The sequence below is a fragment of the Myotis nattereri genome (assembly GCF_964212035.1).
Source record: "Myotis nattereri genome assembly, chromosome: X".
Lineage (NCBI taxonomy): Eukaryota > Metazoa > Chordata > Mammalia > Chiroptera > Vespertilionidae > Myotis > Myotis nattereri.
The window spans coordinates 33,529,578-33,553,087 of NC_138078.1; the positions used below are offsets into that span (position 1 = coordinate 33,529,578).

The 23,510-nt window shown below is 37.3% G+C and overlaps 1 protein-coding gene across 4 annotated transcripts in view; it reads right to left on the reverse strand.

Annotated features, from left to right (window-relative positions):
- Nucleotides 1-6,453: 6,453 nt before the first annotated feature.
- The window catches only part of APOOL (apolipoprotein O like), a 100,728-nt gene continuing 83,671 nt past the window's right edge, over nt 6,454-23,510 (reverse strand). For 3 of the 4 annotated variants that reach the window (XM_081115462.1, XM_081115461.1, XM_081115460.1), the window contains 3 exons: nt 15,140-15,253; nt 14,835-14,952; nt 6,454-7,491 (listed from right to left, as the gene is read on the reverse strand). In XM_081115462.1, the coding sequence (XP_080971588.1) occupies nt 7,403-7,491; nt 14,835-14,952; nt 15,140-15,253 (321 nt within the window). In that variant the 3' untranslated portion in view covers nt 6,454-7,402. Of the gene's footprint in view, nt 7,492-14,834; nt 14,953-15,139; nt 15,254-21,700; nt 21,757-23,510 lie in introns of all 4 variants that reach the window. The other variant, XR_013997336.1, reaches the window with a different exon arrangement.

The window sequence follows — 23,510 nt, forward strand, 5'->3', positions numbered from 1 at the left end:
AATGGACAAATTCCTAGAAAAAGACACTATTCCACACCTAAATCAGGAAGAATTAGAAAGCGTGAATAACTCAATAACAACTGATAAAACTGAAGTATTAATAATAAAAAAAAAAACTCCCATTAAACAAAATTCCTTGACCCGGTGGCTTTACAGGTGAGTTTTACCAAATACTCAAAGAAGAACTATCACCTATCCTCCTCAAAATGCTTTAAAAAATCCAAGAGGAAGGAACACTTCCAAGCTCTTTCTATGAGGCCAGCATTACCATATCTCCACAAACAGATAAAGTCACTGCAAAGAAAGAGAATTACAGGCCGATATCCCTGATGAACTTACATGCTAAAATCCTCAACAAAATATTAGCAAATCAGATCCAGCAATATATTAGAAAGATCATACACCATGACAAAGTAGGATTTATTATAGGATGCAAGGCTGGTACAATATTTGAAAATCAATAAATGTGATACATCATATAAATAAATTGCAAGACAAAAAATCACATGATCATATCAATAGACATAGAAAAAGCAATCCACAAAATCTAACACCCATTTTTGATAAAAACTCTCAGCAAAGTGGGAATAGAGGGATCATACTTCAACCTAATAAAGCCTTATATGACAAACCTACAGCCAACATCATACTCAATGGGCAAAAACTAAAACCATTTCCCCTAAGAACAGGAAAAAGACAGGGATGTCCACTTTCACCACTCTTTACCACATAGTACTGGAAGTGCTAGCCACAGTGATCAGACAAGAAGAAATAAAAGGCATCCAAATTGGATAGGAGGAAGTAAAACTCTCATTATTCACAGATGACATGATATTGTACATAGAAAACCAAAAAGTTTCCACCAAAAAACTACTCAATTTAATAAATGAATTTGCCGACACAGCATGTTATAAAATTAACAAGTGTAGGGTGCGGTTATAGGGTTAAGCCTCGATTGACCTGTGGCAGAGCTATAAACAAGTCCTAGCTTAGAGGGCAGAGCCCTCTTAGCATAATTAAGCTTGACCTTATGGCCACTCCCTAGATCCTTCTTAGGTAGCTAATGGGCTGTGGGAGATGCAGCAAGTGCTGCCAAAACAAGTGAAATTCAAAAGAACATTGTAACTATGTTGACTACTACCTTGTTTTCCTCTGACTATAAAGTAAAGCCTCAGCTTGCCGGCTGGATCTCTTTCTGTGTTCTCATCCAGGCACAGGAGATCCACCGAGCCCCAGCTATTTTCTCTTGTCTGTCTTTTCATTAATCCTTCACCGTCCCTCCTCAGGCTCACTGAACCCTTGGCTGTGCTGGCACGGCAAAAACAATCAGAAATCCATGGCATTTTTATACACCAATAATGAATTCTCAGAAAGAGAAACTAAATATCCAATTCCATTTACCATTGCAACAACAACAACAAAAACCTGATACTTAGGAATAAACTTAACCAAGGAGGTAAAATACTCGAAAAACTACAGGACATTGAACAAAGAGATAGAGGAAAATATAAACAAGTAGAAGAATACACCATGTTCATGGATTGGTAAAATTAACATAATTAAAATATCCATACTACCCAAAGCAATCTGTACATTCAATGCAATCCTGATTGAAATACCAACATATTTCATAGATGTAGAAAAAATACTACAAAAATTCATAAGGAACCAAAAAAGACCCTAAATAGCTACCGCCTTCTTAGAAAGAAGTATAATGCTGGAGGAATCACAATACCAGATATCAAGTTATACAGGCAGTCCTCAGGGTTACATTGGACTCGACTTATATTGTTTTGTGGTTACGTCGCCATCTCCCACTTACAGTATTTATTAAAAAAAAAAAAAGTTCCATCATTTCAACATATGTACATATATGCTTTATGTTTTTTATTATTTATTTACCACAAGTAAAGGTCAGGAATTATTATTTTTCTTTTAATTTTTTTTTACTGTTTCACTTCATTACTGCTGTGTATGTGCTCCATGTGAGTGACGTAGGTGCTTATGTAGATGGGTTCTGACTTACGGCGAAAATTGCGTTACATTGCGCCGTAGGAACAGATCTCTGACGTAACCCAATGACCTACTGTATTACAAAATATCCTGTTCTATCACAAGAACAGGCATATAGATCAATGGAACAGCACAGAGACCCCAGATGTCAACCTAAGGATATATTCCTAGAAGTGGGGTCACTGGGTCAAGTGGCAGTTCCATATTTAATTTTTTGAGAAAACTCCATAATAGTTTCCATAATGACTGCACCAGTCTGCATTCCCACCAGCAGTGTACTAGGGTTCCCTTTTCTCCACATCCTCACCAGCACTTGTCATTTGTTGATTTCTTTTTTTTAATATGTGGTATGTACTTATGTTTGTGTATGTATAGAAAAAATTGGAAGAATATATTGCACACTGTTAAAAGATGGCTTATCTCTTAAAGTTTGTATTATATGGGACTTAAACCTTCTTCATTATACATTTCTGTATTGTTTGCAATTTTGTCCAGTGAGATTTTATTACCTTAATAGTTTAGAAAACACAAAGATATTCTTTTGGAAGAAAAACATTCTAAATTCAAAGCATTATTCCCTTTATACCAGCTCTTCCCTCTCCCTAGTCAAAATGACCTATAGATTTACCACATACTATTTTACATACAACATCCAGATTGGCAAGTTACTTTACATAGAGGACTTTTATGTCATATAACCTTACTGAAGTCAAACTACACTTACATTATTATTTATACTTTATAAATTAAAATGGTATATTTTAAATTAAGGAATAGAGATAGGGCTTTAGTATATTTAAGTTAATGTAACTCATATCTATTTTATGAGCTTGATCATTGTCCTAGTTATCCTTGTATGAGGTGAAGACTCAATCAGATTAGAATAGTATTTTATTAATTCTCATCAAGGTTTGAATAAGCCACGTTATTATAGCTATACTTTTATCTTGACAAAATACTTTTTTGATTTGTCTAGAAATTAATAAAAATATACTCTGCTATGATGATAGTGATAGGACTGATTTCCTCTCCATTGATCGTTAAGATAAATTCAAAATCTTTTCCATTACCTTTGGAACTACATTTCCAATTAGGAAAAAGATATATGAAAAACATTCATGAGTTGAATTTCAAGGCAAGCTATCCTATATAATAATAGACAAACATGGTAATTGACCACACCTTTGCTACGCCTCCCATTGGCTAATCAGCACAATATGCAAATTAACCACCAACAAAGATGGCGGCTAATTTGCATACTGCAGTCAGGGCAGGACAGCGCCATCCCGCCTGCCCCGCCGCCATACGGGCCTGCTATTTGCCACCCGGGGCGGTGGGGCGGGACAGCACCATCCCACCTGCCCTGCTGCCATCCAGGCCTGCTATCTGCGACCTGGGGCAGCGGGTGTCCCGTGTGTGACCTGACCTGAGGCAGCCAGGCGGGGCAGCAAAGGCTTGAAGGCGGCTCTGGCCGGAGCTGCAAAGACTGAAGGCTCCCTCCAGAGCGAAGGCCTGGGTCCTGGGTGCCGGAGGAAAACCGGTGCCGGCAGCCAGGGGAAGGAAGGCCTATTGCACGAATCTCTTTGTGCAACGGGCCTCTAGTTAAGAATATATAACAACTAGATATACGGTTTCACATTTCATTTCTTTTAACTGAAGCAAGTAACATGTTAAATGGAATCATTCAGCTTCCATTTTTAAATTTTACATAACTTTTTTCTTTTTTATGGAATTTATGGGGGTGATATTGGTTAATAAAATTACATAGGTTTCACATATACAATCCTATAATACATAATCTTTATATTGTATTGTATTTTCACCACCCAAAGTCATGTCTCCATCACCATTTATCCCCCCTGGTTATCACCAAGCTGTTGTCTGTGTCTAAGGAGTGCTGTTTTCAGGGAGTGCTGGTATCTTTTCAGGATTAACAAAGGAAAACTACTGTACACAGCAAGGGAAGAGTGAAAGAGGACTCATCACAACTTGTTCAAACATAGGCTTCAACATTTCAATTTCAACTGAGTCCAACAGCAGTTTGCCTCTGAGTGTTGTACAAAAGAGCAAGTGATTAAGCTGTAGTTTAATGCATTTTTCACTCTGAAACAGATGTTGCAATTCAGTCACCTCTCCATTACCAAACTAAAACTAGTGGCAGAGTAGATGATCCAAAAGAGCACATAATTCAAAAATCACTTATATTTGGCTTTAGGATATTTATTTTTTACTTACCATATCTCACTAAATTTAAGATGCTTCTATTTTTATATCTGAACATATCAGAAATTGGAATAATAACTGGAAGCACTTTTTACTAGAGATAATGTGTCTTAGATTTCATGAAATATTGATGTTTGATTATAAACAGATCTGAAGTACAAAAAAAGCATTTAAAATACTTTAGCTAAATGTTGAAGACATGACTTATAAAAAACTAGTAAGTGAACTGCTTCTCCACCTTGACATGATCTCAGAACTACATTGCATCTTTGACCATCTGTAGCTCTTTGGTTATACTAAGGGGAGATACTACTCATATCACTGTACTTCTATATGTTTCCATTCTTTCAAGTAGAATATAAGTCCTTTGATAGAATTATAATTATTTTTGCATCCTGTATTGCAACCAGCATGGTACAAAATGTGAGTTCCTACTATGTACCAGGGTGTATTATGGGCATAAAAACTACACAAAGATGATTGTCTCATACCTACAAGTAGGTACCAAGTGGAGCCTTATCTGTGAAAAAAAATACCAGTTTTAGTTTTATATTAAGTTGTATAGTGAGATTTTATTTTATCACAGCTGTAAGTACAAAGTGTATGAGAATGTACAAGAGAGAGCATCTAAATCCTACCTTGCAGAACAATGACACTGGAACTGGGTTTGAAAGATGAGGAAGATGGAATATGGAACAGGATGAGACAGAAAAAAAAATTCTAAGAGGAGGCACCAGCATATGGAGAGAGAGAGAGAGAGAGAGAGAGAGAGAGAGAGAGAGAGGAATAAAAGAGCAGAGCATGTTCAAGAAGGAAGGGGTATACTATACAAAAACTATAACATACATTGGTAGTAGTGTGGTGGGGAGAGGGAAGATAGGATTAAAGTTGAGCTGGTATCATATATGAAGGACCTTGTATGCATGCTAAGGAGTCTTGATTTGATCCTGTAGGCAATGATGAGAGACTGAAGATTTCCAAAAGACAATGTGTAATAGTAAGAAAGATAACTATGTCAAAATAATATGACAGGTTCGAAGAATAGGGTAGCAGACACTGTGTGTTAGCTCAAACTCAACACCTATTCCAAATCCCTTCTCCCTTGCTTTTTCATAGAAGACAAATGATTTGCCAATCTCTCTGAGTCACCTTTGTTGTGGCTATATGGCAAGCTCTAGTCAAGATATAGAGAAAAGCCTTCTGAGAGGGGTTCTAATAAAGCATTTACTTTTCTGATAAATGGGGGTCAGAAGCATCTGGTGCACAGTTTGTCCTAACCCTTCTTCCTACTTTGAATGTGTAGGTGTTTACCAGAGGTACAGTAGCCATTTTGTGAACATGAGGTTACAAATAAACATGCTAAAGACCAGAGTGGAAAGAAAAAATGTCCAGATCCTTGATGGCACCAATAAATTCCTGTACCAACTCTGTACTGCCTAATTCTAGACTTTAAATACACTCTCATTTATTTAAGCTACTATTAATTGGTTTATTATTGCTTCCAAGCAAAACACATTCTGAAGTGACAGAGAGCAAGACTGACAGCAGGCAGATTAACCAGAAGGCTACTGTAATAATTTAGGAAAGTGATGATGAAGACTGCAAGGAGAGCAAGGAGAGAAGGTAGAATAGATCTGAGAAACAGAAATAAGGAGAGAGAGGCAGAGTAATTTAGTCTAAGGCATTTTGATATTGGGGACATCTATGGGATATAAGATAGATAAAACTAATAAATAATTCCTTCCTCCATCCCAGTCTCCCTCTCCCTCTCATACCCTCACCTCTCTCTAAAAGTAACTAGAAAATATATCCTTCGGTGAGGACTAATAAACGAGAAAATTAGAATGCATATTGAATGAGAAAAAGAAAACTAGGAATATAACCTGAGAAGCCTAGGCATTTAAGGGATTCAGAGCAAGAGAAGAATAAAGAATAACAAGAGAAGCAGGAATGACAGAGAGCACAGGGAAGGAGTGTGTTTCAAGGAGGGAGTGGTCGGTGAATAGTGAATAATTATAGAAAATTCAAGTAAGTATAAAGGTCAGGATGCCATAAGTTAGGAACTGATAGTGAGGAAGTAAGAAAGTGACATTAATTACTTTTTAATGAAATGTGACAATTAGAGAAAGAAAAGGTAGCTCAAGAATAAAGGCAAGGTTAGGGAAAAGTTTTTGTTACTGTTTTTTTTTAATTTTTTTGTGGTTTTTTTTTTTTTTTAGATAAAGAAGATCAGAAGCTATTTAGAAGTTGAGGGGGAATAACTGAGTGAAAAGAGAAACCAAAGACTGAAGATATAAAATGGTACTGGGGAAAAAAGAGAAGGAATGAGAACAGGAACCCAAATAGAAGCATTAGCCTTAGAAAGGGGGATGACATGGCTGAAAAGAGGTAAGTCTTAAAGGTAGATGGGAAAAAGTTGTGAATGGTCATGACTAATAACTTATGTTGTTTTTTCCCTCCATGTAATAGGAAACACAGTCATCTTTGGCAGGTATAGGAAACTTGAGAATAAAAGGTCTGTAATAACCTCTCCTGGAGAACAGAATAGGAAACCACCTAGGAACTGGTAGAAGGTCTGCTAAGCAGTATTGGAGGTCCCATGGAGCATATGGTCCTCCTAAATAGTTACAGGTGTTTTGGACATTTAAGAGAAGTCAACATTAATAAAACAAAGAGACAAAGCCAATCCCAAGTGTCATAAAATATGGATATTTTATTCCTGTTCTGGGAAATGAAAAAAGAGAAGGATAGAGAATATATCCTTCCCAAACCATTCTAATTTAGCTGACATTAATGTCACAAGTTGGGAATTGATAGTGAGAAAAAGCTAAAGCAAATACATGTGTGTATAAGTAAATACGTATTTTTTCAGATCTTAGTCTCATAATTGTTCACATATTTAATCTATTTTTTGTTTATAAACACCCTTAAGTCATCAAATGCATCTTAATACTACTACCTCTACCTCTTCACCAATCATTTAATATTGTTTCGATTGTATTTTCTGTTTGTGTTTTAATCACTTACTTGATTGGTCAAACCATACATTAGAAGATGTATGGGATAAATTTGCTTTAAGTTATGCTCTATGCATCACAATTACCCATTACATTTCTTTCATTATCATTTGGAACTTCACATCTTGTAATTGTTTATGTAGACTATTTCAGCTTCTAGTGCTGTACATATCTACATCTTCTGGATGGGACTGTCCATGATCCATGAGCTTGGGGTCAGGCGTAAACTGTGTAGCACCTGGTAAAGTATTAAAATGAAAAAAAAATTAGTCATTCATTCAACAAATTTATTGTTGGTACTAGGAATACATCAGTGGGGGGAAAAGTTAAAAATCTCTCCCAATATAGACATAACAGCCAAGTTGGGTAAAACCGACAATTAAGTAAAATAAATAATATGTCAGTAAACACTACGCAGAAAAATAAAACAGGAGGGGCATATGGAGTACCTAGGTAATTTGCAATCTTAAATAGGGTGGCCAGGGAAATCTTTCTAGAAAAGTGTAATTGAAGGAGATAAGTGTGTGAGCCTGTAGATATCTTAGGGAAATGACTTATAGGAGGAGAACAGAGCAAGTATAATATACCTGAGGCATGTTTGAGTAACCACAAAATGGCCAATAGGGCTGAAACAGAGGTGGCAAGATGTGGTGATGGTGGGTGCAATGAGAGTGATAAGAGACATGTTCAGAAAACAATGGAATGCTATGACACAAAGGGCCATAATAGGTTTTTCTTTTTTATTTTAAGTGAGAAGAAAAGCTACTAGGCAGTTTTGAGCAGAGGAGTGGCATGATATGGTTTTTTTGAAGATCACTCTTAGCTCTGGGGAGAAGAGACTATAGGGGGAAAAGGGTGAAAGAAGGGAGACCATTTAGGAAGCTATTTCAGTACACCAGGAGAAAGATGCTATTGGCTTTAATCAGGGCAGTAGCAGTGAAGGTGGCAGAAAGGGACTGGGTTATGGAGAAAGTCCTATGGTAAAATGGACAGGATTTCCTAAATGGATTAATATGTTGTGTGAGAGAGACTGTAACTTAGAAAACTGCAAGAATGGAGTTGACATTTATTGATATAGGGAAAAATGTGGGAGAAGCATATTTGGGGAAAGGCAAATGAAGTGTTAAGCTTTGGATATGTTAAATTTGAACTCCTAAGTAGTCATCTAAAGATGTAGAGATGTTGACTAAGCAGCTAGCAATGTGAATCTATAGAGTTCAGGAGAGGTCTGGGCTGGTTTATAAATTTCACAATCCTAGCCTAAATGCAGTATCTAAAACTATGGGACTACATGAGATCATCTAGAGCAGTGGTTCTCAACCTTCCTAATGCCGCGACCTTTTATGCTGTGGTGACCCCCAACCATAAAATTATTTTCGCTGCTACTTCATAACTGTAATTTTGCTACTGTTCTGAATCATAATGTAAATATCTGATATGCAGGATGTATTTTCACTGTTACAAATTGAACACAATGAAAGCATAGTGATTAATCACAAAATATGTAATTATATATGTGTTTTCCGATGGTCTTAGGCGACCCCTGTGAAAGGGTCATTTGACCCCCAAAGGGGTCGCGACCCACAGGTTGAGAACCACTGATCTAGAGCCTCAGAGAAGAGCTCTAAGCATTGAGCCATTTGGATACTCCAATTTTTTGAAGTTAAGAAGATTAGGAGAATATAGCAGATACGACTGAAAAGGAACAGCCAGTTAGTGAAGTAAGAAAACCAAGAGCAAGTGGTATCCCAAAGGCCAAGTGAAGAGACTGTTTCAAGGAGGAGGGAGTAATAACCTGTGTTAAGAGCTACTGATGGACGCAGGAGGTGGGATTGAGAATGGATTCCTGGATTTGGCAATGTGGATACCACTGGTGATTTCGATCAGCTGACTGTGTGCCAGGCAGGATGCTATGTTATTTTCATGCATTGTCTCTGAACACCACCAAGAGATAGATGACACATTTATATTATATTTGTTTTACAGATAGGGAAATTTTAATTTAGAGATGTTAAGAAACTTGATCAATGTCACTCAGCTGATAAGTGGTGGAGTAACGAATGAAGCCAGGTTTACCTGATCCCCAACACAACAACCCTAGCTCTTCAGTAAATGGAGATTAGAGGAGGAACAATGTCACATAATTATTTTTAGTATTCAATATAATAATGTGCACAAAGTTCTATATATATAATACTCTGTGCGTGTTAAGTAGGCAAGAGAGAACTACTTTTATATTTTCTTTGTGACATCAGAAAAAATATTTTTAGAAAGTTTTTATTTTAAATATGTTTTTCAAAATCTGATTGGTTTTTAAATGATTTTACTACATTTTTGAAATACACCTTCCCTCCCCCCAGACATTTAATTTCCAGTTTTATGGTGAAAACAAAGATAAAAAATAACTGTATATACAATGATTTATTTTACCCCTGTCATTTTAGAAAAATGATATACCTATATGTAACTTCACCAGCAAAAGTATTACAAACAACTAGATCATTAGTAATCACTACCCATGGAACTAATACAGTTTTCCATAGAATGTGGTGCTTAAGTTTAGGGGGTCTGTGTATAGAATTCGTGTGATCTATGAGATCGGATGGGGGGAATTTATCTTTACTTTCATTAACCTCTGATTAAAAATTGACATTTACTTCAATAATGAATTAGGAAACAAACCAAAATAATATTAACAGTATCTTAGATTCTGTGACTAATAGAAATCACAGATATTTTCATATCACACTGCAGTTGTAGTTATCTTAAAATATTTACACTTACAACAACTTCAAAACTATGGCGTGTATTATATATTTTGTTATATATTGTTGGTTAATACATTTAAGGAAGGTCATATAGTACTATGTATTTTATTTAATTCATTAAAAAACATATTCTAAGAAGAGGTCCATAGCATACAAAAAACGTTAAATGGTTCTCCCTGCTCCCTTCCCAAATGTATCTTTATTGCCATCTTGTGGCAGCCTTTGCTTGGTGCCAGTAAAAAGTGTACTAGGAAATAGTTTTATTAGGCATACTATAATAAGCATATAACAAATATTTTATATAAGTCTGAATGTGTCTAATTTGCTTAAAAATGCCATAAACTAAGTTCTCTAACACTTCTATTTATTTTCTCAATTTATGTTCTTGTCCAAAGTCTAGTCAAAGATTCAGCTCACATACATTTGAAAAGCCCCTTTACCTTTAGGTTGTCACTTCTCAAAATTTGTTGACAGGTTTCAAATTTTTAATTTACCTATAGCTTATGTCAGACATTATTAAATAGAGGAATATGCACTGAGAATTCCCTATGGCAGTGATGGCGAACCTATGACACGCATGTCAGAGGTGACACACGAACTCATTTTTTTGGTTGATTTATCTTTGTTAAATGGCATTTAAATATATAAAATGAATATCAAAAATATACATCTTTGTTTTACTATGGTTGCAAATATCAAAAAATTTCTATATGTGACACGGCACCATAGTTAAGTTAGGGTTTTTCAAAATGCTGACACGCCGAGTTCAAAAGGTTCGCTATCACTGCTCTATGGAGCTTTTCCTATAATCACCTGCTTAGAGGCCTCACCACTGGAGATTTTGAATTATATTCTTAGTTTGAGTGAATTTTAGAAAACAAAACAAAAAACTCAAATAATTGTGATGTGGATCCCTCTGGTTTAGAACCAGTTAGCCTATGTAATTTTATTCCTGCTTTTTAAAAAGATTCATTCTCATTATTTTCTGAGTAATTAAGGCTTATATCTCCTCTCTTATAAATTTCTTCATCCCTTGAATTGATCAAGGGTTCTCTATCCTCCCAAAGGATTAGCCGTCATAAAAGTCATCTTGAATCTTAATCTCCATCATTATAATGTGTTTCTTTATACTTCCTTATTTTTTATCTCTAATAAGAAACACTTTATGCATAAAGTTTTTAGCAGGCTTTTAAAAAAAGTGTTAAAACAGGAAAGGAATAAAGATGTTTAAAGTTTTAAAACAGCGATGAGTTATTGTCACAAATAGCCATTAGTGATATCTGTTGACTAATAATTTAGTTTACATATCATCTCATTTATATTACACAAAATGGGACAGATCAGTAATAAATTGCTGAGTGAAGTTAAAAGTGTTAGAAATTCTGTTTCTGTTTCTTTTGTATAAAATTGGAACGATATCCAGCATTCAGGTCCTCAGTAATTGGAATACTTAAACATACTAGTCACTACAAAATACTTTCTCATACTTTGTTCTAGTCTTCCCATTCTTTTTGCTCTCTCTGCTTCAGTTGGGCTCTTTGCTATTGACCTCTATGTGAGTTCATTACTTCTGTCCTCCCTTGTACAGGGGTGAGCAAAAGTAGTTTTACAGTTGCTAGTATGAAAAAATAATACAATAATTAGCAAGTAATAATATAAGAATAAACTCTGTGTTTTCCACACTCTCAACTGTAAACCTATTTTTGTCCACCCCTGCATTTAGTCAGCTGTGAGACCCATCCAATGAGTTAATTTCTGGCACTAATTTTTTCACTTCAGAAATATATACTTGATTTTTTAATAGATACCAAGTTTTCTGTGAAATTCTCAATCCTTTCATCCATTTTGTTCATTGTGTTTTCTATTTAAGATACTGATCACAGTTACTTTAAAGTCCTTTTCTCCTAACTTCAATATTTAGATCACCTGTGGGTCTGTTATTTTTTTCCTCTTTTGATTGTCAGGCATATCTCCCTGCCTCTTTATATGACTAGTATTTTGTTTGTATGGTGGCTACTGTATCAAAGAACTGGAGAAACTCCACATGATATTTTCTACCTGCTATGGAACCCTTTCCCTCTTTTAGGAAGGGTGAAGGGCTTATCATCTCAATCCAATCACACATTGAACTGAGCTGTAGTTTTAGTAACCCAGTCAACCTCTGATTCCTCTCTGTTCCTCAGATATGACAATCCCAAGCTGTATTGAAAGCCTGGGGACTTTCTGTCTCCCTTGCACTAAAAATCTGTAGCAAATTCAGTTTTGACCTTCAGCGGTTTTGATACTGGCTACTTAGTTTCCTGGTCCATAAAAATACCTGGCAAATATCATAAGGAGGGAAATGTGTCATGTATGCAAGGAACACTTCATCCCTCTTAATTAGGAATCAGCAAACTTTTCTGCAAAGGCCATAGAGTAACTATTTTCGACTTTGTAAACCATAAGGTTTCCAATGCAATCACTCAACTCTGCCATTGCAGTGTGAAAGCAGCCAGATAATACACAAATGAACAAATGTGGCTATGTTTCAATAAAATTTTACTTATGGTCACTGAGATTCGAATTTTAACTTGTTAAGAAATAGTTTTATTTTGATTTTTTCAACCATTTAAATCATGTAAAAACCATTTATGGCTTGTGAAATGTACAAAAAATAGGTGGTGAGCGATATGTGCTTTAGAGTGACATTAATTCTGTAGATAATGAGAGATTTTACCCTGCTTTCATCAGATTTTAGAGAGGTCAATGTCACCACATTTCCAAATTTGTGATTTCCAAAATAACACAATTTTCACCATAAATATATATGTATGATAAGAAAAAAACAAACTCAAACTCATATCCAGAGCTATGAAAATTATATATATATAATATATCATATATTACATATATATTATATAGAGAGTTTACCCAATCTATTCTGTAAGTTGATACATAGTGGCCATGACTAGTTTCCCCAGCTAATTAACATGCTCCCAAATTATGCTCACTGAAAATAAATTTGTTTATTGGCAAATGGCTAATTACAGTAGTCAAATGACAATGATACCTTCTAACACTCATGGAGAGATTAGTATGTGCTTGATATTGTACTTTGTGCTTTACATGCAATATTGCATTTAATTCTCACAACTATGTGAGAAAAACACTATTATGGTCCCCAATTTATGGATGAAGAGACCGAGGCTTGAGGATTTCAGACCCATGTTTTATTCTAAAATTTGTGCTTATAATCACTACTGTTTCTCAGGTCTTAGACCATTGGAACTGCATGTGAAAAGTAGAACGATGGAAATGGTGAATCAGAAGGGTCTACTGCATAATCAACTCTGAATGATATGTAATAAGGATGAATGGTACTGGCATATCTCTTCCCTCTACATGTCTCCTTAGAATGCTTTTCATATACCAAGTTACCCATGGAGGCAGGTAAAGGGTTCCAGAATCCAGGTATATATATATAGATGAAGATATTGGTTAGGGATGGATTGGTCCCACTGTTAAACTGTGACATGTTTCAACTTCACAAAGATACTCTGGAATTGACAGGCACTTAGAAAATGACCTGATATACTATATACTTGTGGAAATATGGTCGACTGTAGATTACTCAAAGAGAGTGTAAGAACTGTACGTCATTTTGATTGAAAAGGAGAGGTGACAGAGGAAAAGTGTAAAACAAATCAGGTTTGTTACTCAGTAACAGCTTTTATAAAGATTAAATGAGAAAGGAAGAGGCTGAAATCAGAAACTAAACTTTGGTTTTAAATTAGCTACTCTGTACACAATGGAAATATCTTGAACTTTGGTGTCAGGTAGATCTAATCTGTAAACACAACTCTGCTCCTCATAAGCTGTACGATTTTGGGTAAGGTACTTTTAAGTTCCCCAAGTCTCGGTCTCTTCATCATAAACTGATTACAATTACAAATACATCAGAGGTTTTTGTTTTGTTTTGTTTTTGGGTGAGGATTGAATATCACAATATATTTACAGCTCTTTGCACAACAGAGAAGGTACTCAATAAGGGCACCTTAATAATGAAATATTATCATTATTTCCTAATTCTTTACCTTTGAGTTGGTCTTATTTCTTTTGCAGTAAAACAACTTAATGGGTAGTACCATTGACACTGTACAGGTAGACAAACCTATGTAAGCCAGTGATTGGTGAATTTATGTGAATACATATTAAAATGCTTTAAACACTCTATTACCTTCTTATTGATCACAGTAAAACTATTATAGTATTTGCGTAGAAAATAAAATTGTCACTAACTCGTACCACAAAGTACTACTTGTCATTATCTAATACTAGCAAAGTTATTAGTATTATAATTGGTGCTATTTTTACAATTTGATGTTGAATGTTCTCCCAGTATCTAAACTAAATAAAACTGATGGTGGAAGCCAAGACTGCTGATGGGATAAATAACATAAGAAATGGAAAGCTGATATTCCTTCTATGTAGATATGGCTCATATTTATAGCCTGTAAATTGACAGAGTGAAGAAAAGCACATTTTACTCCACCTGATTAAAAAGCCCACATTTATAAAGTGATATTCAATGTTTCACTCATCCAACCTGCCAGTGCTACTCTATACCCCCAGTGAACAGATCTGTATTATGAACTATCTGTCGCAATAAGAAAAATCCCAGGTACCTGAATACCTCATACCCTAAAAATATATACAGACTACAGATATGAGAAACAAAAATACGGAAAAACATAAATAAGTTCAAACTAATAATTATATAATCATAACATTTTAAAAGAAATAATAAAAACAAAATTGAATTATCCAAACAAACCTGAGGTGAATTCTGATTTTGTCTTCATTTCAGATCTGAGTTCTGTTGGCAAACCCACTGAGTGCTTCGGGTCATGAGCTGTTTTTGCAGGTATTTCTATTTCAGCAGAGTTTTCTAGCTGTTTAGCAAAAAGATTTTCCTCATGAGTAAATCATTTTACTAAAAGAATAAAATATAAAAGTATAGCATGCAAAGGTATTATGTTCCTTCATCTTTTTCTAATTCTGTTCTTGACCTCTGTCCAGGACTCTCAGTACAAGCCAACACCCACCCAAACAAAACTGTTTGGTCCCTTTAAACTCAACCTTAATTTTTTCTTTAGGTTCAGGAAGTGACTCTTTTTTGTTGTCTTTTGTCCACAATGATTTAACTGCTTCATACATTTTCTGACTTGTAGCATATGCCTTTTTCCCGGTGACCTAATTAAAACAAAAAGTGAGACAAATGACCTATTTTTAAGAGTTAAAATAAGAAGTATTAAAAATATGTCAGGTATTTTATATTAACACCCAAGTTAGAATCAACAGAAAATGCATGAATGAATTTCTAGATGATATAACATAAAGCCCCATTTTCTAAATCTTGTATGAAATGTTGTTTGCCTCATGTAAAAGGCTAAAAAAATATATAGTTAGTACAACACCAAGAGTGGATTCTAATGTAAACTATGAACTTTGGGTGATAATTATGTGTCAATGTAGGTTCATCAACTGTAACAAATGTACCAGTTTAGCAGGGGATCAGAGGAGGCTATGCATATGTGGGAGCAGGAGTTGTACTGGAAATCTCTGTACCTTCACCTTAATTTTATTATAAACCTAAAACTGCTCTAAAAATAAAGTCTTAAAAACTTTATAGTTAGCATTCACATTGTGAATTTAAAACAGCCAATTTAAGAGGAGTTTGGGAAAGACAGTTTGAGATAATAAACAGCTGACTGAGAAAAGAAGATTTTAACATGCTACAAAGTTAATGCTTCTGTTTAAATTTTTGTTGCTTTTTCGAGGCATAAAGAAAAAGCATCTATGTATTTCTACAGAGAACAATACTCTTTTTGCAGAAACATGAAATAAAAAATGAACTACAAACACTAAAACAGAGGCTAGGTTGCTGACTGAATTCCTGAAGCTGCTGTTACACTTTCATTTATATCTCTTCCTGTTTGAAAATCTGACTCCTTCTTTCTGTCCTTCCATCCTTATGTTCCTTATGGTTAAGGTAATTTCAACAGCTATTGATTATTCAAGTTTTAAAGGTGTTTTATGGAGCTTTCCAGAATTACAATTTCTATAAACAATTTTTTTAAACTATGTTTTCTTCCATTAAGTAGAAATATTTTTATTATTTTTGCTAAGTACATGCTACATTTAAGAAAAATAAATCAATCCACTTGTATAAAGAAAGTACTCTTCTTCCTCCCAGCATAAGCATTGTTCATTGTTGCGTGTATATTCTTACTGAATTTTTACTCTCATATGTACACTACAGGCCTGGTGCATGAATTCGTGCACCAGTGGGGTCCCTCGGCCTAGCCTGCGGGATTGGGCTGTAACCAGCTCTCTGACATCCCCCGAGGGGTCCTGGATTGCAAGAGGGCACAGGCCAGGCCGAAAGACTCCACCGGTGGCACAATCAGGGCTGGGGAGGGACTCAGAAGGTTGGCCAGCCAGGGAGGGACCGTGGGAGGGCTCCAGGGTGTGTCTGGGCCATCTCACTCAGTCCTGATCAGCTAGACCCCAGCAGCAAGCTAACCTACCAGTTGGAGCGTCTGCCCCCTGGTGGTCAGTGCATGCCATAGTGACTGGTTGAGTGGCCTTAGCATATCATTAGTGTATTATGCTTTGATTGGTTGAACAAATGACCAGACGACCAGACACTTAGCATATTAGGCTTTTAGTATATAAGATTATATACATTCACACATAGTGTTTTAAAACAAATGGAATATAGCCCAATCCAAGATGGAGGCAGAGTAGATGGGAGTCACACACACCACCTCCTAGGACCAAACTGAAATTACAACTAAATTATAGAACAATCAACCTGACTAACTAACTGAAGAATAGCTAAACAGATGTATTATACCCAAGAATTTACAGATGAAGCCACATCAAAACAGGTAGAAAGGGCAGAGATGTGTAAAGGGCTGCCCCCCCCCACCCCCTGCTCCCATGGGCATGGGCTGAGATTTTGGAGGGATATCTCACCTGCAAAGTTACCCCTGAGGAGTATGGTGTCTGAACCACAAGCCAGGCTTCCCATCCCAGAGAACCAGAGCCAGGAAGAGGCAACCACGTATATCTAGCTGTGAAATTTGGTGGGGATTATGTCCACGAGGGAGATTCGGAGTCTGCTACGGACACAGGTGCACTCTTAAAGGGCCAATGCATGAAATCTCATTCACAGCCACTCACCTTGGGCTCCAGCTGAGGAAGGGCAGAGCAGACTAGATTCCAGTGAGGAAGAGACTGGGTTTTGTGGCTCTGGGGAGAGACCTGAAGGGCCAGCTGCCAGAATGCCTGTGCTAAGTCTATCTCCCACATCACAGATAACATCTCTCTTGGGTGGAGCACTTCCTTCCTTAGGACATCAGCCTAGGGCAGTGGTCAGCAAACTGCAGCTCGCGAGCCACATGCGGCTCTTCGGCCCCTTGAGTGTGGCTCTTCCACAAAATACCACGTGCGGGTGCACATGTACAGTGTGAATGAAACTTCATGGCCCATGCACAGAAGTCGGTATTTTGTGGAAGAGCCACACTCAAGGGGCCAAAGAGCCGCATGTGGCTCATGAGATGCAGTTTGCTGACCACTGCCCTAGGGTAATGCATAGCCCCAGCCTCTGGACACTCTGTTGCCCCACCCTGTGGAGCATCACCTTGTTGAAGTGTCAACTACCAAGGTTGTGGTGTAGAGGTCTGGGCAGACTCAGGCTGTGAGTGAGTTTTGTGGCTTTGAGGTGGAGCCCAATTACGCATGCTTTCTGGTGAACCTGACAGGTGCCTAACCCTCACAGGAGATACTCTAGCCCCACACTTTAGACTCTGGGTGGCCTTACCCTCTCTAATCCTGTGGCCACTGCCCTGCTGAGCATGGGTTCCTCAGGAGTTCTAGGAATAATCCGAGACAGACTGAATAGTGTGGCTCTGGGGTGGGGGCCACTACCCCAACTTTCGCACAAGACTGACCAGCGCCACTCCCTCACAGGAGATCTACTAGTTCCACCCTCATGATTCCCAATAGTCCTGCCTGGTAAGCTTGGGCTACTGGCAGAATATGGGGCAGATTGAGTCTTGTGGCTTTAGGATGGGGGAAATTTTTCCCTTACACATAGAACCAGTGCAGAACCTTCCCTTTACACAGCCAAATCTTGTTCTCTTTGGACCTGATAAACTCTGTAGGACTCACCCTGATGACTCTGAGACCCTATCCAACCACAAAGGTCTGATGGCACCCGGGTGGTGGCAGCTAGACTTGGTATACCCTGTGACTTTTCTGAGTGGTCTCAAACCAAGCACTGGCACTGAATTTGAACCACTATTAATCTGGTGAACACAACTCGCCCCTATCTGGTGACTCAGCTTGGTCCTTCCAATGCACACACAAGCCCAGCCGAGGCACCCACAAACTGTGGACTGCTTTGTAGCATCAAACAGGCTACTCAGAGCCAGTCACAAGCAGTTTACTGATACTGATCTGCACCAGAATCCCTCCCAAGAAGACCCAGAAACAGTAAGACAATGACCAACTTCAGACAACATCAGGGCAGGGTCCAATTAGCTTCATAAATAGCATATTGAAAAGAAATTTCAGCAGGCACCAGCCCCTGCTGAGATAAATTCCACTTGGTTTGGTCAGCACCTGCACAGCAGTTTGTACACTGTGGTCGGAGCTAACCCTAACACTCAGTCACTCTGAAGGTCAAACCCATGCATGAATGAGCCAATAGCACTCAAGACTCAATTAAAAAAGGGAGCACCCACAAAACACACACATGGGAAATTCCTGAAGCACCCAGCTCAGGTGATCAAGGAGACTGTGCCACAGGTCCCAAATGAAACTTACTACATAAGGCCACCTTGTCAAGAGTGGGAAACACAGAAGATCTGCCTAATACATAGAAAAAAACACAAAGAGGCAGCTAAAATGGGGACACAAAGACACATGCCCCCAAATGAAAGAACAGGAGAAATCTCCAAAATAAGAGAAAAATGAAATGGAGGCAAGGAATTACCAGACATAGAGTTAAAAATAAAATGGTTATTAGAATGTTCAAGGAGCCTAATGAAAACTTCAACAACATGAAAAAGGACATAAAAACCATAAAGAAGAACCAGTCAGAAAGGAAGAATACAGTTTCTGAAATGAAAAATTCACTAGAAGGAATAAACAGAAGGTTGGATGAAACAGAGGATCAAATCAGTGATTTGGAAGACAAGGTAGCAGAACACACCAAATCTGAGCAGCAAAAAAGAAAAAAAAATGGCAGACATAACTGGGAATGCAAGGTAAAGGTGAGAACCATAGTATGATATGGCACCTACCCCTATCTACACTCTATCACTGATTTTGAACCCCAAAGGACTTCAGCTTCTAGAAGAAGTATTCGTAGGGGAGATTCCAAAATGGTGAAAGATTAAGTGAAAGTTACACTGACATTCTCCCAGGACCAATTTGGAATTACAACTAAAATACAGATAAATCATCGTGAATAATCAATTGAAGGCTGGCTGGAGAGAACCCTTATAACCAAGCACATAAAATGGAGGCCACATGGGGACTGGTAGGAAGTAAGGAGACACAAGAGGGCTGGCCGGGCTCACAGGCAACAGCTGAAGTTCTGGAAGGATATCTCAGTTGTGGGGGGTTCCCACTGAGAACTCTGGGGACTAAATCCAAAGCTGGGCTCCCCTGGTACTAATAGCAGAACCAGGAAATGTGCCCACATAACATCTGGCTGTGAAAAGCACTGAGGATTCTGTCCAGCAGGAAGAGATGGCAAGAATCACAGGCACCCTTTTAAAGGGCCAACACACTAAATCGTGTGTGCAGATTCCTTAGGCTGTGGCAGAGTCATTCCCTCATGCTGCAGAAGCCATATTTCTCAGGCAAAGCTTTCCCATCACTGCAGCTTTAGCCTGCGGAAAGAAATTGCCCCACCCATTAGAAACCCCCTCTACCAATCCTGTGGAGTTTATGCTCTGCTAAGGACTATAGCCTGAGGCTCATTTAGTGAGGGAGAATAACAATCACCCTGTAAGCAGAGGTGGATCTCTGGATGATTTGAGTCATTGCCTGCCCCACTTCTGGGCCTGGAGGAAAATCACACGTTGGTGCTCAGCTTGGTCCTTTCTTTACACACCCAGCCCCAGCAGAGGGAGCTACAAGATGTGGATCACTGATTGCTCCAATCAGGATATTCAGGTCTAGTCACAAACACTGGCTGACACTGGCTTGCACCAGAGACCTTTGAAGAGGCCCCAAACCAACAAACCCAGTGGCTAGCTTCAGACAACTACAGAGCAGGATCTAAAAAGCTTCACATGCAGTATGTCCACAGGGAGATAATGCCAGGCTCCAAATCCTGCAGAGGTGAATTCCACCTCCAGTGATAGGCACCCGAACAGCAGTCTGCACACTGTGTTGGGGTTTGAGCCTCACTGACAGCCAGCCTGTGAGTCGAGCACAAGCAAAAACCAACAGCAATCAAACTGGAGAGCATTATGCTAAGTGAAATAAGCCAGTCAATGAAAGAAAAATACTCATAATCTCACTCATATATGGATAATAAAGACCATTATAAACTGATGAACAAAAATAGATACAGAGGCAGAGCAGCATCGAACAGACTGTCAAAGTACAGTGGGAAAGGCTGGGGAGGGTTGGGGGGGTGGCGGTGGTTAAGAGATCAACTGAAGGACTTGTATGCATGCATATAAGCATAACCAATGGACACAAGACACTGGGGGGTAGGGGAGGCCGGGGGAAGGTCAAGGGGGAAAAAAAGGAGACATACGTAATACTCTTTGTAATACTTTAAGCAATAAAACAAAATAAAAAAAAACATTAGAAAACAAAGCAAAACAAAACAAAAACCTCAATTACAACAGGAGTGACACATAAGTACACAGGGACACACTTAGAGAACCTAGGTTAAGTGATCAGGAAAACTGGCCACCAGCTATATAAGTCCACCACACAATGACTGGGAGTCATAGCAGATCTACCTAATACATAGAAACAAACCCAAACAGGCAGCCAAAATGGGGACACAGAGAAACAAGCCCCAAATGAAAGAACCAGAGAATCTCCAAAAGAGGAGCTGAATAAAATGGAGATAAGCAATTTATTAGATACAGAGTACAGAGTGATGATTATAAGGATGCTCAACAGCATGGAAAACAACATAGAAATTATGAAAAACAACCAGTCAGAAATGATGAATGACATAGCAGAATAAAAAATATAGTGGAAGGAATAAACCAAAGATTTGAAGAAGCTGAGGATCAGATCAGCAAATTAGAAGACAGGGAGGAAAATAATTAATCAGAGAACCAAAACAATAACAATTAAGAAACATGAGGACAGTTTAAGGGACCTGTGGGACAACAATGAAATGTAACAATATCTGCATCATAGAGAAACAGGATAAGAAAATGAGCAAGGGATAGAGAACCTGTTTAAATAAATAATGGCAGAAAACTCCCTTAATCTGGTAAAGGAAAAAGCCACACAAGTTCAGGAAGCACATAGACTCCCAAACAAGAAGAACCCAAAGAGGCCCATGGTCAGAAACATCATAATTAAAATGCCAAAAATTAAAGACAACGAGAGAATCTTAAAGGCAGCAAGAGAAAAGTAATTGATTACCTATAAAGGAGTTCCCAGAAGGTTGTCAGCTGATTTCCAAAGATAAACTCTACAGTCTAGAAAGGAATGGCATGAAGTATTCAAGATAATGAAAAGCAAGGATCTGAAACCAACATTACTATATCCAGCAAGTCTATCATTCAAAATAGATAATGAAATAAAGAGCTTTCCAGACAATAAAAGGGTAAGAGTTTATTGCTAACAAACCAGCATTGCGAGAAATGTTAAAGAGACTGCTTTAATAATAAGAATTATATATAGAGAAACACAGGCATAAAGAATAAAAATGGCAATAAATAAGTAGTTATCAATAATAACCTTACAAAAAATAATAATAACCTTGCATATAAATGGATTAAATGCTCCAATCAAAGGATATAGGGTAGCTGAATGGATAAGAAAACATGGCCCATATATATGCTGTCTACAAGAGACCTACCTAAGAACAAAAGTCACACAGGATGAAAGTGAAGGAATGGAAGAAATTTTTCCATGAAAATGGAAACAAACAAAAAAAGCTGGGGTAGCAATATTATAAGTGACAAATAAACTTCAAGATGAAGGCCGACACAAGAGACAATAAAGGTTACTTCATAATACTAAAGGGATAAATCCAACAAGAGGATATAATACTGGTAAACATATATGTACCCAATATATGAGTATATATATATATAGTATGTGTATGTGTGTGTATATGTATATGTATGTGTGTGTGTGTGTGTGTATATATACACACACACACATATACATATATACAGGGACAGATTGACAACAATAGTCATAGTAGGAGACTTTAACATCCCACTGACTTCACTGGATTGATCTTCCAAACAAAAGAAATAAAAAAAGAAAACAGTGACCCCAAATGACACACCAGATAATATGGATTTAATTGATAATTACAGAACATTTTCCCCCAAAGCTGCAGGACATGCATTCCTCTCAAGTGCACAGGGACATTCTCAAATATAGGTCACAGATGAAAACACAAAATAAGTCTCTAAAAGTTCAAGAAGATTTAAACCATATCAAACATCTTCTCAGATCACAATGACATGAAACTAGAAATAAACTACAATAAAAACAATAAAAAACATTCAAACACATGGAGGCTAAATAGCATGTTATTAAACAATGAAAGGGTCACCAATGAGATGAAGGAAGAAATTAAATTTCTTGGGAAAAAATGAAATGAACATGCAATAACTCAAAATCTATGGGACACAGGGAAAGCAGTTCTGAGAGGGAAGTTCATAGCACTACAGGCCTACTTCAAAAAAAACAAGAAAAATCTCTAATAAAATATCTAACACTGCCACTAAAAGAATAAAAGATGGACAAGAAGGAAAGCCCAAAGAAAGTAGAAGGAAAGTAAAAATAAAGATAAGAGCAGAAATAAATGACATAAAAGATAAAAAACAATATAAAAGATCAATGAAACCAAGAGCTGGCTCTTTAAAAAGATAAACAAGATTGATTAACCACTAGCCAGAATCATTAGGAAACAAAGAGAGAGGATGCAATAAATAAAATCACAAACAAAAGCAGTAAAGTAACAACTGACACCATAGAAATACAAAGAATTGTAAGAAATATTATAAACAACTATAGTCAACAAATTGGAAAACCTGGTTGAAATGCCAAATTCTTAGTAACGTACACTCTTCCAAAACTGAATCAGGAAGAATCAGAAAACCTGAATAGGCCAATAGCAATTAATGAAATTGAAGCAATAATAATACTAATAAAAACTACCAGTATACAAAAGTCATGGACGAGACACCTTCACAGGGCACTTTTATCAAAC